The sequence below is a fragment of the Anguilla anguilla genome, chromosome 5, assembly GCF_013347855.1.
Source record: "Anguilla anguilla isolate fAngAng1 chromosome 5, fAngAng1.pri, whole genome shotgun sequence".
NCBI lineage: Eukaryota > Metazoa > Chordata > Actinopteri > Anguilliformes > Anguillidae > Anguilla > Anguilla anguilla.
In genome coordinates this window covers 5,388,299-5,407,297 of record NC_049205.1, presented here as the reverse complement: position 1 = coordinate 5,407,297, position 18,999 = coordinate 5,388,299, and the positions used below count along the sequence as shown (strand labels likewise).

The following is an 18,999-nucleotide window of genomic DNA, read 5'->3' as shown; positions in this document are numbered from 1 at the left end:
CAATAATGAAGCTCCAATTAAACTTGTTATTCAAGAACACATTTTTTGAGAACAAGAGGAGCTCATTAGGATCGCATTCCCACCACAGTCACCCGACGTGACCCCAACCGAACATCTGTGGGAGCAGCTGAAGAGGGAAAAGAAGTAACGCAAACAGATCATCTACAGTATGAGACGATTTGAGAAAGTGTTGGGGAGGAAATGGAAGACGAGCTGCTGCACAGGCTGTCAAGCAGATTGAAGCTGGTAATCCAGCTGAAAGGCAAACACACTGAGCGCTAACAATTTCTGAACTTCAATAAATACCTACACTCATAATTTTCAACATTATATTATGAGAACGTAATGTGTTCTTGAAATGCGAGGTACAAACAGAGCACCATAATTGTATTAGCACCTTGATAAATAATGAAAACAATCAGTTCTTGGCAGTGTCCTCAGACTTCTGATCCCGACCGTCTCTACGAATGACCGTACAATCAAAATAATCAACAAAGGGATGGCGATGATTCTTTGCAATGATGACAAAAACTGAACCTGAGGAACAGTGAAATTGATTTAAAATAACGAACCGAAATTGCATTACCATTTTCATTTCAGTCCGTTCCTGCCGCAGATTTATTTTCTGTTTTTCTTTGGTCTTCTTCTTCCACCTTCGCAAATTGAAAATATGTGCCACGTAATAAAGGAACACATCAGATCTTCTCCACAGCCCGGCAGAAACCACATTTTGGCATTGTTAGCGCTCTACATTGATACATCAGCACGTGCGAGCACCAGGTTAATTAACTGGTCGATTGATTTATGGGCTGCTTGCCGGATTGGTTAATTGATTGGGTCACTGAAGATGAACTTTCACCCAGGTTGTTAATGTACTGACGGCTGAAGTGCTCGCTAAATTGACTGTGCTAATGTGCTTTCTCTATCTGTAGAGTGGCTGCATGCGCACGTGTGTGTGTGTGTGTGTGAGCTCCTGTTTGCGTGTGTGTGTGTGCGCGCGCATGTATGTGTGCTTGCGTGTGTGCCTGCTTGCCTGCGTGTGTATACAGGGGGTGCATGTGTGCGCGCACCTGTGTAAGCCTGTGTGTGTGTGCACGTGTGTGCATGCATGTGTGTTGTGCGTGCCTGTGTGTGTGTACACCTGTGAGTGTGTGTGTGCGCGCGTGCGCCTGTGTGTGTGCGTGCGTGTATGTGTGTGCCTGTGCCTGCCTGCCTGTCTGTGTGTGTGTGTGTGTATGTGTGTGCCTGTGCCTGCCTGTGTGTGTGCGCGCGTGCGCCTGTGTGTGTGCGTGCGTGTGTGTATGTGTGTGCCTGTGCCTGCCTGTGTGTGTGTGTTTGTGTGCGCCTGTGTGTGTGTGTGTGTGTGTGTGCCTGCCTGCCTGTGTGTGTGTGTGTTTGTGTGTGTGCCTGCCTGCGTGTGTGTGTTTGTGTGTGTGCCTGCCTGCCTGCGTGTGTGTGTGTGTGTGTGTGTATGAGAGAGAGAGAGAGAGAGAGAGAGTGCGTGTGTATGTGTGTGCCTGTGCCTGCCTGTGTGTGTGTGCGCGCGCCTGTCTGTGTGTGTGTGTGTGTGTGTGTGTGTGTACATGTATACATGCATATGTACGAGTGTGTGTATGTGCGTACACATGTATACACTGTACGTGTGATTGTGACCCTTCTCTAGCCAGGGGCAGATGTTAATGATCTGGGGGATTAGCACGTAATTACTGACACCTCTCTCCCTGTGCCCTGGCTTGGAATCAAACCCGCAACCTCTGAGTGGCAAGCCCAGTTCCCTGTCCACCATACCACAGGGCCACCCGTCAAGTACACAAAGAGGCCGCTGGATAGGGCCGTGTGCCCCCCCCCCTCCAGCCCACGCCCCCCATCCACCCCACCCCGGCCGCGGCAGGGCTCTATATGTCACAACTCCTGACACCGCCAGGCCGCGGCTGCGCCGGGCCGACGCCGGGGAGCCAATCGAAGCCGTGAGCTCCGCCAGCGGGCGGGCGGGGGGGCAGGGGGGCCATCTCCATGGCTACCGAGCTGCAGAGAGAGAGAGAGCGGGCGAAAGTGGCGGGGTGGCGGGGCGCTGACAGAACACCGCGAGCGGCCAGCGGCTCTCCCGCGCGGTCTGACAGACGCGGCTCGGGGGACGAGCGTAAGCGTTAGCGCTGTCAGCCGTCCGTCATTCCGACTCAGGGACCCCCTGCGATGGGGGGGGGGGGGGGAGGAGGGGGTATGGAATCATATTTCACCATGACACGCAAAACACACCACGTCTTGGAGCAGCAGAGCAGCTGACTGACCATCACTGCTCATAAGAACCCATAGCCATGAAAGAACGGATCACAAGCAGCTGTAAGGTTCTACTGGTTTCCACCAATAAAATAAAATACATACATAAAATCTCAGTCTACTGTATTGTCCAATTTTTTATTTATTTATTTTTTTTTTTTTTTAAACATCGGACGCGTTTGACCTGACCCATTTACACACATTTAAACAAAGTTTCAAGCCCTCCCCTAGCAGCGCTTAACACTCAATTTTCAGCGCGAAACCGATTCTGGAAAGGGCCGTCACAGCAGCCTTCGGAGTCGAAATGTTCCCGCTGCTTTTGTGAACGGCGGCGAAGCCGACTGTAGAGAAGCAGATCACAGGAACAAACGCGCACTCCACTCCTAAACCGGTATGCTAAAGGGCTTGGACGACACTGAACGTAGTATTTTTAATATAACCCGATTTACTTTATTTACTTCATTACCACACAGCGACCACAATCCTAGTCCACATCCAAACCACTAATTGCCTACCGTGAATACACCAGTGTAATCACTGTAATTCAAATCATTGTTCAATCCAATACAACGCTATACAAGATAACGGTGCAGGAAGGTCACGTCGTGCATCATCATCTTGACCTTTGCCCTGACAAGTACAAACACAGTTTTTTTCTATCCGTCCCTGCCGAATCACATAAGCACACAGTGTGTATTTTAACTAAAGGAAGCAGCCATTATGAAAACAAATCAGGTGATCAGACGACTGTACACTTGTAACCAAAAATAACTTCCAAGTGTACAGGTGAACAACCGTGTCCCAGACTACCCTGTGAAGGTACGATGGAGTTGTTCCATTTGCTGTCCTGTAGGTCACCATGAAGGCTTTTACCGGACGTGAGCAGTAACAGGTAGGCAGTGACGCAGTGGGGGGGGGGGGGGGGGGGCGGGGGGGCGTGACGTGAGCGTGCTCGAGAAGGTTCTCCGTTCAGGAGGGGAGAGCGGACGGCGTGTCCCCAAAGCCGAAACATCTGATTTAACTCTGGCCTTATGGGGAGAAAAACAAACAAAATCACTAACATGTCTGACCACCCCCCACCGTGAGGAACCGCAGAATCGGTGCGGTACCCACAATGCACTTGGCACAGGATCGATCAGACCTCCGGGAGAGGGTGCAGCAGTCGAACCCCTCAGACTCGCTGCAGCTCGACAAAATCCGGCCCCCAAAAATCCACTTTAAATGCGTACGCAAGCCACTTTCAGAGACTCTAAGTGATGGTGAAAGCACCCTGGAGCCACACCCTCTGACCCCCGCCCTCTGACCCACGTTCTCTGACCCACACCCCTCTGACGGTCCGATGGCCGAGGCGCCCGTTTGGGAAGAGGACGAGGCACAAGGAAGCCATTCACTCGTCTCTCTCTCTCTCTCTCGCTCGCTCGCTCGTCAGCTGCCAGCTCTTAACAGCGCGGAACGGACGGGCTAATTCGATTATCGTCCCGAACCCCCCCCCCCCGACGGGCCATCTCGCTCCCGCTCGCGCTCAGCGAATTGCCGTCGCCCGCCGGCCCGTGACAGAGCGCCGGACTATCAGCGACGGCCATATTCTGAGCGTTACGAAATCGGGGGGGGGGAAAAAAAGCGGGACGAGAATGATGATAAAACACCCCCCAGAGTAAAAAGACTGTTCAGGCGACTGTTGTTCGGATCTGTGTTGCGTAGCGACCTTCGGTTTGCTCTTATTGTACGTCGCTTTGAATAAAGGCGTACATTACACTGAATTAATGTAATTCGCTGTAATGTAATGAGAACACATAATTATGTGCTGCCGGTCTTGTGGGTACAGCTGCAACAGAGAACTGCGCGCCATCTAATCGAGCCGGACTGACAGAACCGCACCGCCCACAAATACACAGTGAGACAACCAGAGAACTCACAGGCCAAAAAAGAAGGGCTCTTTAAACACTGTACGATTAGGGCTGCTGGGTGGCTCATCCGGTTAAGGCGCATGGATGGGCCCCATTCCCCTAACCCTAACCCTAACCCTAGCCAGCACCATATATGGTCAGCAGCCCTACAGGCCGATGCGTAGAATCACCCAGGGTTAGCCTCCCAGGAGATCAGCGTTTTAGGGGGTGGTGGCTTCACCCACCGTGACCCCGCCCGTCAGGCCAAGGTAGCCAGAATGACGGAATCAATCACGTTCTTATTGCTTCTCCGGTGATGATGATGATGCCACTTCCTGCAGCGGATGCCCACCCGTGCAATCCAGTCTCGGAAACTACCGCCGCGCGTCTCACCTGAACGCCGCCAGCAGGGGGGAGTAGATGGAGTCCCCATCGTACACGTACAGGTGGTCCCAGCTGCACTCCGTGGCAAAGTGGTTGAACCTGAGCCTGAGGATGGTGTTGGGCCTGTGGGGGGGGGGGGGGGGGGGAAGAGGGGTCCGTATGAATATTCATAATGGGCCAGCGAATCATAACACGTTCAAGCTTCAGCGATCGATATTGATGAGACATGGAGAGGGAGTAGGGAGAGCCCTGGGCTGGGCATTCTGGGTAGTGTAGGAAATCCATGGCTGTACTCACTCTCCTTCAATTAACCAGGTGCACTTGGTCTTGTACTTGTAGTTCCCAGGGCCGTCGGTCAGAAACCCGGAGGGTCCAGTCAGTCTAAGAGACAAAGAAAGCAGAGTCAAGCACACTTCCTGTGCACAAAACAGACATCAATCGCCTCCAGTGACAGAGTCAATCACACTTTCTATTTACAAAAGACATCAATCAACTCCGGTAACACAGTAAATCACACATCCGATGCACAAGCACACTTTCTGACTACAAAACAGACATCAATCCCCTCTTGCAACAGAGTCAATCACACTTCCTGACTACAAAACAGACATCAATCCCCTCTTGCAACAGAGTCAAGCACACTTCCTGTGTATAAAAGACATCAATCAACTCTAGTAACATAGTAAATCACACTTCCTATGCACAAAACAGACATCAATTGTCTCCAATAACAGAGTTGAGCTCACTTCCTGCGTACAAAACAGACATCAGTCGACTGCTGTTACAGTCAAGCACACTTCCTGCAGTATGTACGCAATATTAGACATCAAGTGGCCTCGTCAGCAACCGACAGGCTCATTATAATGGTTGCTAGGGTCACTATGAGAGAGAGGGAAACCCAGACAAACAGTCTAGACAACCATTACTTGGACTATGTGCTTTGTAAGGGACCAAAACATTTTTAATGAAAATTTAAATTAAAAAAAAAGAAAAATTGTTGCAATACAGTAAAACGTCCATAAAACTAACTGACAGTTTTCTTTTTTTAAACCCAAATCATAATTGTCTGCATTTTAGATTTTTCACTGAGGGCATCTGGCCAAAAACATGTTCTTTTTTCTTCCCAATTAACTCAAGAAATTTCGATTCGTCTGCGGCAGCTGCACGGTCCTCCAGCGCAGTGACTGCGCAGTTCAGCAAATGGAATTTGTGGTAGTGTACTAGTACGAGTTTTTGACATGATCCTAATATAGCTGCTCATAAGCTATAGATTTGATACAGTTAGGCTAACTAGCGCTGCCAATGACATTATAAAAAATAATTTTCCTTGAGTTTGTTACTATTAAAACACTCAAAAATACTGTGCCAAACTGTTTCTTTAGATTGTCGTCGTTTGTTATTAAAAGCACTGGACCAGCGATGATGAGGTCATAACGCACATATCTAATTTTAATTAAAAGTTTGATGAAAACCTATAAAAAGGTACGGCGAAGTGGTACAATTGAAATGCAAGTGGTGTGTTGGCAAAAGTCCTAATGATCTGGCACGCGGGACACACTCAGATTTCCGTAACATTCAGGCGCTGAATCGCTGCATTTAACTTTGGCGACGCGGACCGATTATTTGGCACGGATGATTTCTGACCCGAGTCAGGAACGAAGTGTCCTTTTGTCCGAGAGTCAGCGTCCGTGTCCAAGTGAACAGCCAGCACCGTTGCATAATAACGTACGGCATGTTCATCCCGACATGCCGCGAATCACAAGACGCATTTTTATGTAACAAATACAAGCAGAGAAACCATCTGGGAAAGCACTCAGGATGAGTACGTCCACCAAGGCACTAGAAATAACGGAGAGGAGTCACTTTTTTGGAGGTAGGGACTACATTTCCCAGCACCACCCACTCCCAAACTCCGCCCACTACTCCCCACAAGCACTTCCCACCCTTCCTCCTAAGCTCTGCCCACTTATCCAGCTAAACACCGCCCAGTTCTCCCGCCTGCCTCCACCACACACCAATCACAGACGGGCATTCCGACTAACCCCGCCTCCGCTCTACATCAGCGCTTTTGCAGGGGAAACTGGTAGCCTGGCTTCTGTAAAACTGAAAGCACCTGGAAAGAGTCCAGAAGGCTCCTCCACAATCTCCCATCTGGCCTCTGAGGACTTCAGACAGTTTGCAACCCCCACCCCCACTCCCCCAGGCTGTTTTGGAATACAGTGAGGCAGTGCGGGGGCTGCTACAGCAGGTGCCAGACTGCCTTCTCATCAGCGGCTGACAGCAGAGTGCTCATTTAGGGAAAAAAGGCGCCTCTTCCACCCGGAGCCCCGGGAGAGGAGAAGCGCTCGGCGCTACGCGGGGGCGCCCGCTCGCGTAGCGTTGCTTAGCATTAGCGGCACGCCGCGCCTTTAAGGCCTGCCAGCCTCCCCCCTGCTCTTCGCACCTGATAAAGAACAACACGGACGTGCGCGCGTACCCCGCGCGCCGCGCTGCGGCTAGCTCAGGAGGCTCATCTGTATTCAAGGGGCAGCTGTGCTTAACACGGAGATGAAATATGCACGACGGCCAGCCAGCCAAAAGCAGCGCAGGTATTTAAGGCGTCTGAAGTGCCATTTAAATATTTAACGGCGCAATTTAAAACACGCAATCCGGCACACCTCCTCTTTTCGTCTGGAAGCAAACATCGGCATGTGTTTTATCAGCAACACCGATTGCGTAGCGCTCCAGGTACACACAGCACACCCGTTTTGTGTTCCACCAGCCTGGATGAAAACAGGCTCTCTGAGCACCGCGTTAGGGAGCTGGTTAACGCGGTAATTACCGCAGCATAATACCGTATGCAAGTCACAGAGGGATGACTGGGCCGGCTGGAGAAGCCGACTGGTTTCTCACTCTGCAGCTCTGTAAACCTCTGAAGAGCGGCCTTTTTGTGAATGTTTTTTTTTCCAACATTTTCCAAGTCAGTGTTCTAGAACTCTGCTTTCAGTCGCCAGGCAGTAGTGACTGTTCGTGACATCAGCATTAGAACGTTCAGTTGAGAGCATTCTAATTACGTATTTGTGATGTCACACCATTAAAGGGTTAAAACCCACACTTAGTTCAGTGACACCTTCACAGTGCAGCACCTGACTGAGTCACTCTGGCTTAGCGAGTGTTTAGCTATTTTTATCTAGCTGCCGTCGGTCCTGAACTTCAACCCGCCAAGTAAACAAACAACACGGATTACGGAATTTATGACACAAAGAATACATGACAAACCACACAAAAGCCATTTACGCTAACCCAATACACAAAATGACGGACACAACCTCACACTAATACTTCCCTTTATTATGCATAGACTGGCAAGACAAAAACAGGATATAGAATCGGCTGAATGGAACAGAAGCTAAACTGTGTCTACGCGATCACATAACAGTGTCTGTAAGTCAAGAGCTAGGATCTTGTTCACTAAGCAATGTGACATTATTGCAGAATGAACAAAATAAAAAACAAAAAACAACATTGAGATATCTACAGCCAACTTCCACAACCAGCGTACAACCACCTTAAAGCACACTGCGGGACACAAATACATGTGCAGTACACACCAAATCTGCCAAACGCCTTCAAAGAACGCCAAGCAGGGACACGGTGTGCTTCTGTGTGCTTCGCGATACATTCAGTCCTTTCCCGTAAACGAGCAAACTCACACGGGGAATTTCAACGAACAATCACGTTTACACGCTCCTGTTTCTGAGCAGTTGTTGGGCTCATTATTCCTAACCAAGTTCTAACAGACTTCCAGAAAGCTCCGTACTCTTCTGGGGAATAAGTAGGCCATGCTCGAGGAATAGCTGCAGGAACATTTTTATTCGTGGAACACACTTCCATGCATGATTGATTTAAATATTGAATTTCACATAGATTCACTCTTGCCGGCCTTTCAAGCAGCGGCGTTCCATTTTGATTATATCAAATCATTATAAATTTAAAAATAAAACAGTAAAATGGGGAAAAAAAGGGCAAAATACAGAGGCAAATTCATAAAGTTGAAAGGCCTGCCAATCTCCCATCCGTGGCTCTACAAGAGCAAAAATAAACCGAGTCTGTATTAAATAAAAGAACAAAGCTTGCGTGCACAAGCGTGAGGAAAGTTTTGGTGGAGGAGTTTTTTTGTGTACGCTGATGCCTAGCTTTGGAACCCAGGAATAGTGTTGCGTATGCAGGGGCCTAGCATTGGAACCCAGGAATAGTGTTTTGTGTATGCAGGGGCCTAGCTTTGGAGCCCAGGAATAGTGTTTTGTGTACGCTGATGCCTAGGTTTGGAACCCAGGAATAGTGTTTTGTGTAGACACGCGGACACAGCACTTGGTGTGTGTATTAGCATAGCCTAGACACCCAGAAGGAGCTCTCGGAGTGTGACTGCCTGGCCTCGAACACCCAGATGGAGAACCGGCATAAGCAGCATGTGCTTTAGGACCCAGATGGCGCTCCCCGGGGGGAGCCACCCGGCGGACAAATACAGCACAGCGGCAACGGCCTCCGTTTCCGCCATCCGCACCGGCGGGTAAAGCAGTCGGTTCAGCACAAGCAGCCGAACTGAAGAGTAATCAAGTTATGGGAGTTACAGCTGTGCTCACAGGGCGTAGAGCTGGGACCCCCCCCCCCCCGTCCCCCCGTCCCAAAAAAATGTCATGTCGCGCATTGAATCCGTCAAAGCCAAATAAATGAGTCAGATTTCATCAGTGGTGTCGGACATCTCCATAACAGACACATTTCACGAGACGCTCTCGACATCATGCTGAGATACTGCGACTGTGAGATCGTTCAGCTGCAGCAGATAAGCAAGAAATGCTGTGCCTTTATAGAATCATAAACTCTTCAGACACTGACAAACGATGACAAATGGCAAATGCACCACAGGAAAAAAAAAAAAACACTCTCGGAATATCTTTTGGTTGAGACATTAAACGGAGGTCCTGACTCATCGTGAAGATTATTAAAGAACCCGTGTCCAATTCCCGAAAGTGCAGGAGGATTAACCCGTTGCCAGGTCAAATTCTATCAAAACTGACTGCGCAACTGGGCACTTCATCATACCACCTTGCACACGTACACGCACACACATATACAAACACACACACACGTACACGCACACACATATACAAACACACACACACGTACACAAACACACACACACGCACACATGTACACGCGCACACACACACACACACAAACAAACACACACACACGTACAAGCACACGCACACACACGCACGCACACACATATACAAACACACACACACACACACACACACACACACACAAGCGTCAGGCCACCACAGCAGCAGGAACACATCTCGGCGTCGAGCCTGACGCAACTCGCCCGCTGGCGCTAAGCAGATGACACAAAGCCCGCTAACCTAAACACAGCCCTTTGAGAGGCTCCCAGGAGCACTGCGCTACCTGCTAACCGCTAACCGGGGGATGGGGCCTCAGGCTCTGTTTCCACCCCCCACCCCCCACCCCCGTGGTCCGAGTTGAGCTTGGAAAACCGGTGGGGCCGGGTCGGGCCGGGGGAGGAAAGCAGAGGGCCGTTCAGCCAGCTGACGTAGCGTAGGAAGCCGCTCCTGCCAGACGCAGCGCTAAGCAGCCCGCTCGTCGCTCGCCACTCACTACCCGCCGCTCTACGCCCCTCCCCCTCCCCACACAGGGCACAAAGGCACAGTCACCGCACAGACAAAACAAACGGCCAAGGCGCGACCGTACAAGGGTGCTTACCGCCACAGGATTACACCCACCAATCAGCAGGCCTGTAAACAACGACGCGACGTGCGCTCATGTCGCTAATATTTACAGACCATCCAACAGATACTTTTTTGTGGAAGTTCTCACAGATTAATTTATAATTACTGCAATTAGAGTTCCATTCATAAGTTATTAAAGCTAATGATGTATTACATAGATTACTGTAATTACAGAAACCTGTTACCAATTATGTAGTCCACTTTTATTTGTGTGTTCATAAATGTATTTATTCATTATATTCACAGATATATTTATGGATTATCATTGGATTCAGTCCAGTTCAGAATGAGAATTTTACAGTCTCCAGTATACAGTGAGAGTGTTACAGTCTCCAGTGCAGTGAGAATGTTACAGTCTCCAGTGCAGTGAGAATGTTACAGTCTCCAGTATACAGTGAGAGTGTTACAGTCTCCAGTGCAGTGAGAATGTTACAGTCTCCAGTATACAGTGAGAATGTTACAGTCTCCAGTGCAGTGAGAATGTTACAGTCTCCAGTATACAGTGAGAATGTTACAGCCTCCAGTGCAGTGAGAATGTTACAGTCCCCAGTATACAGTGAGAGTGTTACAGTCCCCAGTGTACAGTGAGAATGTTACAGTCTCCAGTGCAGTGAGAATGTTACAGTCTCCAGTGCAGTGGGAATGTTACAGTCTCCAGTGCAGTGAGAATGTTACAGTCTCCAGTGTACAGAGAGAATGTTACAGTCTCCAGTGCAGTGGGAATGTTACAGTCCCCAGTGTACAGAGAGAATGTTACAGTATCCAGTGTACAGTGAGAATGTTACAGTCTCCAGTGCACAGTGAGAATGTTACAGTCTCCAGTGCAGTGGGAATGTTACAGTCTCCAGTGTACAGTGAGAATGTTACAGTCTCCAGTGTACAGAGAGAATGTTACAGTATCCAGTGTACAGTGAGAATGTTACAGTCTCCAGTGCAGTGAGAATGTTACAGTCTCCAGTATACAGTGAGAATGTTACAGTCTCCAGTATACAGTGAGAATGTTACAGTCTCCAGTATACAGTGAGAGTGTTACAGTCTTCAGTGCAGTGGGAATGTTACAGTCCCCAGTGTACAGAGAGAATGTTACAGTCTCCAGTGCAGTGAGAATGTTACAGTCTCCAGTGCAGTGAGAATGTTACAGTCTCCAGTATACAGTGAGAATGTTACAGTCTCCAGTGCAGTGAGAATGTTACAGTCTTTAATGAGGAGTGGGAATTTGAGCAGAGGGGTCTCCTATATCGTCATGGTTTCGAGCTGGGTACCCGGCAACGCCTCTCGGCAAATCTTCCCCGCCGGACTCTTTTGCTCTTGACTGGGTGGGTTTTTTTGTTGCCAGGCCGAAAGCGGGAGATTTCCAGTCATCCAGCAGGGAAGGAAGCAGCCGGGGGGGGGGGGGGCTGGGACGACAGGGGCTTTGAGTTCGGAAAGCCGCCTGCTGCCTCAATAGCAAATAATGCCAGGAATCCTGACAGCCTGATAAAGAGTTCTGTCAGACTCCTCTGCAGAGCTCCCAACTCTGGACCCCCCAGTGAACCCACACATTACAAAGTGTGAGCACACTACAGATGGGTGAGGGGGGTGGGGGTGAGGGTGAGCGTGGGGGGGTAGGCTTCAGAGCACACTGACAACAGCCTCTCTCACCCCAATTCCAACACAGAACTTTCCAACCCTGGTATAGAAGAGCTCAACTGGCTCAGCTGCTGTGTGTTGTTACCTATACCTATAAACCAATATTGACCTTTGATATCCTGCCCAACTGCGTGCTGTCAAACAAAGAGCTCACACACTCACACGCGCGCACACACAGGGCGCACCTAGGCATTGCACTCAGAGTGCGAGGAGCGTTTGTCTCCTGGGAAGTACCTGGCTCATAATCGGCTCATCTGAATATTCCGTCTCACGCACTTTGACCTCCCAGATGGCGTGCAGCCTGCCAAGGAATTCAAACGACAGGACTCACGCCCGAATCTCCGTCCTCATCCAATCACAGCTCACCTAAACTCACGCCACCAATTCCAGAACTTTTCAAGTCCTTTCAAGGACAACAATTCTAAAAAATCAAATCTATTAAATCTGTGCGGCAGCCCTTCAGAAAATCTCACAAAATCAGTTAAGAATTACAAAAAACGGACTCAACTGGCAATGAACGTGGTTCACTGAAAGCCTCTCTCTCAACTAAATCATAAACCCCACATAACAATAGGTGTGGTTCATGAGGTGCTGTTTATGGTTCATTCTGATAGTGTATTTATCAGGATTGTTTCTAAGAAACACTTTACAGTGGAGTAATTGAAAAAAGTTTGACGCAAAGCTTTTCAAGCTCACCACGATCTCGCCACAAATAAATTAGAACACTTCTCACTTCAATAAACATATCAGAAACAACACATACCGCTTTTCAAGGAGCAGCAAACCAGAGCCCACTACACAGGTTATGGAGTGTAAGGAATGACTGGAAAGTCCCACAATGCAATTCCACTAGGTCTCAAGTCCATCCAATCAGAGCAGACAAAGCAGTAGGGCTGAGACACGACAACGGTCCCTTTCAGGGTACAAGATTAGAGCCATCAACACTGCTTAGTGTGTCTTTCAGGGTACACATTTTCAGCTATTATTACCATTTTGCGTCTCTTTTAGGGTACGTATTTTCAGGCATCAACATAACTTAGTATCTCTCTTTTAGGGAACAAGCTTTTAGCTAGGAACACTACTTCTGTGTGTCTCTGTCTTAGGGTACAGAGATGGGTCTACAGCTTCACTTTTAGGGTGCAAGCCTGGGCCCCCCCTGACGCCACAAACTAAGGCTGATTTTAAAGCTCATAAGGGCTTAGCTTGGAGACACACGTCCATCTATCTGCACGTTGAATTAAAATAACAAATCAGGAACAAAGTGCACATTCAGTCTCTTTTCAGACCCACGTTTGATACAACGCAGCTGAAAAAATGTAATTAAAATTTTAATACATACCCGCTGCAGGAAATTAGTTTTGACCCCTTTTAACCTCAGCATGTCAATGAAAAGGCTGTTGGAGAAATGTTTTTAAATAATAAATTAATCTCCAAGGCAATACCAACTGCGATGCTTGTTCTTTTCCACAGTTGATGTGCGGTTCTGTGGTTTCCTTTGAAATTGGAAAAAAAAAAAAAATTTGCACCAAAAATACAGTCCTTTGATAGAGTTCAATCACCCCTCTCTGCAAAGTGCTTTTTTAAATGTAATTTATTCATAAATTTCAGTTTACTCTCTCCTTTTGTGAAAACACAATTATGATGTTCACTTGAGGAGACAGACCGGAGAGCAAAACGCATTCAAAGGAAGCGTTATCTCACTTAACACATTTGGAGAGTCCTCTCCTGCATCGTACCAGACCAGACCAGACAGATTTCTACCGCTGTCTTAATGAAATTAGCGAGGTGCCCCGATCATGTGACGCGGGTTTCTTTCTGCCACGATGCTTCCATGTGCCTCAGTGATGGAATTTTATCAGCCAGGAGCATTTCGCCTGTAAAGCAGCACATTATCCTAACATCTGCTCTTAACATAAACTTTAATTTGTTTCTTGCAGACCCAAAAAATAGTGCGTCTGTAAACGACAAATGCACACTAAACCTGCGGCAAAATCTCCTTAAATAAATAGCATATAAAATGTGTACTCATGACCGCTCTTATCATTTTTCTTATGCATCATGTTAGCGAATCCATGTGCCAATCACACCGGCGTTCCCAAACAATTAAAGGTCACGGTAACGATACGTCAGATGAGCCACACATGACTGACAACCCCATGCACTACCACGGCAGGCATTCTACATTAGTAGAAGAGGGAAGAGCAGCAGAGAGAGCAGCCAGGCAGCCGTAGCTCTGTCTACACTGGGAAGAGCAGCAGAGAGAGCAGCCAGTGGCTAACAGGCTGGCGTAGCCCTGTCTGCACTGGGAAGAGCAGCAGAGAGAGCAGCCAGTGGCTAACAGGCCGCCGCAGCCCTGTCTGCACTGGGAAGAGGAGCAGAGAGAGCAGCCAGACCCGCCAGCTCTTCTCCCTGAGAAATAAGCCGCAGGGCTTGGGATTTGTCACCAGATGACATCATGCGCTAATTTGCATATATATTTGCATATAATTTGTTCATTATATTGCCGCTGATGAGAGTGAGTCTGATTGATGCTATTTGCAGACCAATGCAAACAGTACGGAAGGCATTGATAAATGGGAGGAGGAGGAGGGAGAGAAAACAACCAGCTGCAGCTGAGGGAGAAAAGCAAAGACTACAAATCTACTATCGCCCTCTATCTCTCTCTCTCACACTCTTTCACTCTCACCCCTCTACTTTCTCTCTCTCTCTCTCACACATTCTTTCACTCTCACCCTTCCAATCTCTCTCTCGTTCACAAACCCTCTCACTCTCACAAACACTACAGAGTCCCCAGGACTGCTGCATGCGCCGCATACAAAGGACCAAAAGCACACAGAAATTATTCATTCTTTAAATCAGCCTTTCCTGGTAGTAACTGCCACTAATTAACAACTTTCTGAAAACAGATGGCTTTTCTCTCCACAGCCGTGTCACCCAGTTTTGCACAGGGACCGTCTGAACTAACCGTGGGGCCCCGTTCTTACGTGTGCCACAGTCACAGACAAACCCACCAAACCCCAAACCCCAGAGCCAGTTCCTCCCACGTGCGGGGGACCGTTGTGCCGAATCATGTTGTGAGAGGAAGCAAGTTTTTTTACACTTTCAGGCGAGGGAAGCGGGGCCGAGGCTGTTATCTCTCCCGGTTCACGGGGTCAGGCTAAATGTGCGAATCTAAAGCCCCCCGCTCACCCCTCGCCTTCAGAACGCCCCAAAGCCATAACAGAGCCATTGTGAGCTAAACACCGGCTTCACCAGCTCGGGCAAACAGGAGAGAGCACGTTCCTTCTAAAGCCAGCCACGGAGACCCTGTTTCCGCGTCGACCGGGGTGAACAACGGTACCGTGGGGGGAAACCCCAAAGTTTTACACCAATCACCAACGTTCTTGTCCATGATAACATCAATGACGGTGCTTTTAGCCTCCACCACCAGGGGGAGCTACTAAAAAAGGTGGGGCGACCTGTGACCCAGATAACTGCACCAGCTAGGTGCCACTAATTACCCGTCAGTCAGCAGACGCATATCCAACAAGACTAAGAAAATAAATCTGCTCAAATAGGATTTTTTAAAAATCAAACATTCAGCTTTATAGAAGTATATACAGGGTTTTTTCCAGCATAGAGAAATCTTTGGCGTGTGCCAAAGCATAATTTGCGTGCACCAAAGCGGAAAAAAAAGGAAATCGAACGATTAGAACCTACAGTTAGGATACTGTTTATCTGGAGGCACAATGCAGCTCTCTGATGGAGAGAGAGAGAGAGGGAGGGAGAGAGAGAGAGGGAGGGAGAGAGCACGAAAGAGTGAGACAGAAAGAGTGAGAGAGAGGGGAAAGGGAGAGCGAGAGAGAGAGGAGAGGGAGGGGGGGAAACGAGAAGAGAGGGACAGAGAGGGGGGTGAGAGAGAGAGACAGACAGAGATAGAGGAGAGGGGGAGAGAGAGAGAGAGAGAGAGAGACAGCATGCTCATGGACTCTGTGGGCGGGACTATCACGTGTGTGGATGTTTAGCTTGTTGGCGCTGCCACCCGCTAACCCCAGCTGTGGCAGTGTGTGGCGGGAGAGAGAGCGAGGGCGAGCCACAATCCCACCATCTTCTTCCGCCAGCGCTGCCAGCGTTCAGAGCGTTTCGATCCTCACCGTCAGGAAACGCGTTCTGTCGTCGGTGAGGTCAGAGGTCATGGCGGCTTGTTTGTACAGAAACGTCGTTTTTGACAAATCGGGACACGGACGGCTGAACCGTGGAGCTTCTTTTTTTTCCCTCAAAAAACACGCTGATCGATGACAGCTAGGTCTTGAAATGAGGGTATCCAGCCGGAAATAGTAGAAAGATATTATTAACATCACAGGATTCTCCTCTTCATAGCCAAACATAAAAGTCTAAGTGTGTTTCTGGGTCAAAACGACTCAAAATGATGCAGCAGATTGCGTCATATTTTATACTTTATGCTCTGTCTGTACCCTGTGTATCGCTGTGCATATGACAAATAAACTAGACTTGACTCAACAAAACGTCAGTTTGATGGAATTTTTCATCCGTGGGATGACAGCAGACTAGTGCTGGGCGATATGGCCCAAAATTGATATCGCAGTACTTCTTTTTTTTTACTGAATGATGGTATTCAAAATTACTCAGTATTTTCCTATGTTACAGATGGGTCGTGGGTGGGGGTGGGTAGCTAAATTAGATAAATTAGCCCATGACCAATTATGAGGGGGCACAAACAAAGACCTTTTTAAAGCCAGGAAAAACCCTGACATATTAATATAAAGCTTTATTTATATGAAGCTATATTAACAAATATACTATTCATTAAAACACTGGGCGTCTTGTATGTTGAACGTTCAGCTCAGTCTCTCTCAGGACGTCAGTGGGGTTATTCCGGGTGATTTCCCCGCTTTTGGTACTTCACGCATTATAAGCTCATCACAGCCCCAGGGTCATTTCTTCACTGTCAAAGAAAATTTTTTTTTAAAAATGGCGTTCCATTCAGTGCTTCAGCACATGACGTTGCCGCAGTAACGCCATCGCACAGCTGAGGCCCTCTGTCGCCAGACCGTCCTCTGGTCTCTGGGTCAGTTAGGGTCTGAGAAAGGCCCAGTGAATGAGCAGCATCCTGCGATGGGACACTGATCTCAGATCAGCCAAATGTGAAGAGAGAGAGAGAAAGGGAGAGCTCCGCCATTTTGGACCGACCCCCGTGGCAACCGGTCACCTCAAGGGGGGGTGCATCGATTAACCGACACGCCTCCTGCAACTGCCATCGCCAAAAAGCCCAAATAACGGTCAACAAGCAAGCTAGGCCATCGCACGGCTTCACATCCCAGCGCACCCCTGGTTAATCCAATCCCGCCGTGTTCCCAGCGTTGGCCCTGGAGAACCGAAACGAGTTTAGCACACGGGCGCGCGCCCCCCCCCCCCCCCCCCCGCTCACACAAACCGCTTCCCCGTGCGCAGGAGAACCGGGGGTGTGACTCAAATCGAGAGCGCCAGAGAACGCACGCGGTTAATCTCCCGAGCGCACGCCACCGCCGCCGCCGCCGCTCGAAAAAGCATCATGTATTATTTATATTTCCGGATGGTTCCGCTCGCGAGCGATTAGACCTACTCCAGGCCATCCTCGCGGACCGGGGAGGGGAGGAAAGCCAGGCTGCCGAGCGTCTCGTTAAACATTTTAATCGGGCCGGCGGCTGAGTCACGGCGGCTGTCGTTCCGCCATTATCCTGACCTCCACGTCTTCGTTCTGCCGAACGCCCCTCATCGGCTTCCACGCGGAAAGACCACGGCCCCGGCATACAGACTGTGGATATATTTAAATCAGACCCCTGCATAATGCAGCTAAGCTATCGGCACAGCTGCTGGCTGGCTGAACTGCTGGGGGCGGTGGAACCTGCTGGGATACAGTGGGGGGGGGGGGGGGGGCGGGGGGGGGGTCACACAACGGCCAGTTTTGAATGATTACCCCCCCCCCCCCCCCACAGTGCATTCATGATCTTACACCAGGGACACAAATCATCAACGAACAGCAGACCCTGCTGAACCATGTCTGCACTCCTAGGCCTGAACTGAACACAAAGAAGGAGGAGAAGGAGGAGACAGAGAAGCAGAAGAAGAAGAAGGAGATGGACAAGCAGAAGGAGAATGAAAAGCAGAAAAATAAGGAGGAGAATGAGGAAGAGGAGAAGAAGGAGATGAAGGAGTGGGAGAAGAAGGAAAAGGAGAACAAAGCCAAAAAGCACTGCTAATTCACGATGTGATTGAAATGCTGAAGTGCGCTATCAGGACCATTATGCGTCTCCGCTGTGTAATGCAGGTGTTGGGCTGATGAGTCGAGCGCGATCCATCACCTGCGGACTGAGGGACGCAGCGTATCCGAGGCGATAAGGCAGTCTGTGCGTATCAGTCCCGCTGATCGCCGCGGAGTTCGCGGGTTTGAAAACCGTCGGACCGCCACGCCTCTCGATGACACGGTCCCGAAGCCCGCCAATCGACTGAGCACGGGGGCGGAGCTACCGTATCCATGGTGACGACTGCGTCGCGGACCTTTGCGTCAGTCATTTTCACGCAGCGCTATTCTCACCTGAATTAGGGACCGGGATTACCTGGGAACGGGTCACTTACCATCACAAGAGAACATTAAAACGTCCAGTGATGGAAGCAGGCCATTCAGCCAATCGGAGCTGCTTATTTTGCTGGCCATTTGTCAATCTAGATGAAGAAATGAAATTCCTACAGGGTTGCAGTCATCCAAAGCCAAGGGAAGCACGCTTACGCCAAGACTCAGCGTAACCGCCTTCAAACGGTTTCAGCGCACAAACACCCCCAGCCCCCTCGCCAAAACTTTCACAGGCCTGAGCCAGACCACCACTGAGCCACACAAAATGCCCGGTGAAAAGGAGGGGGAAGCCTGTCCCGGACGGATAAGAGGCTTTACGGTTGGACAGCATTAAGACACCGCGCCGCTGTGACCGCGCTCATTAGACATTCCGAGAAAATATCCGAGAGATTCTCAAAACGTCTCGCGCGCTGAGAGCGTGCAG

The 18,999-nt window shown here is 49.3% G+C and overlaps 1 protein-coding gene across 4 annotated transcripts in view; it reads right to left on the bottom strand.

Annotated features, from left to right (window-relative positions):
• Positions 1–18,999, bottom strand: part of atrn (attractin) — an 85,933-nt gene that overhangs the window by 53,987 nt on the left and 12,947 nt on the right. For all 4 annotated transcript variants that reach the window (XM_035417160.1, XM_035417163.1, XM_035417161.1 and 1 more), the window contains exons 2-3: positions 4,845–4,928; positions 4,557–4,670 (exon numbers count right to left, since the gene is read on the bottom strand). In XM_035417160.1, coding sequence (XP_035273051.1) covers positions 4,557–4,670; positions 4,845–4,928 — 198 coding nt within the window. The remainder of the gene's footprint in view (positions 1–4,556; positions 4,671–4,844; positions 4,929–18,999) is intronic.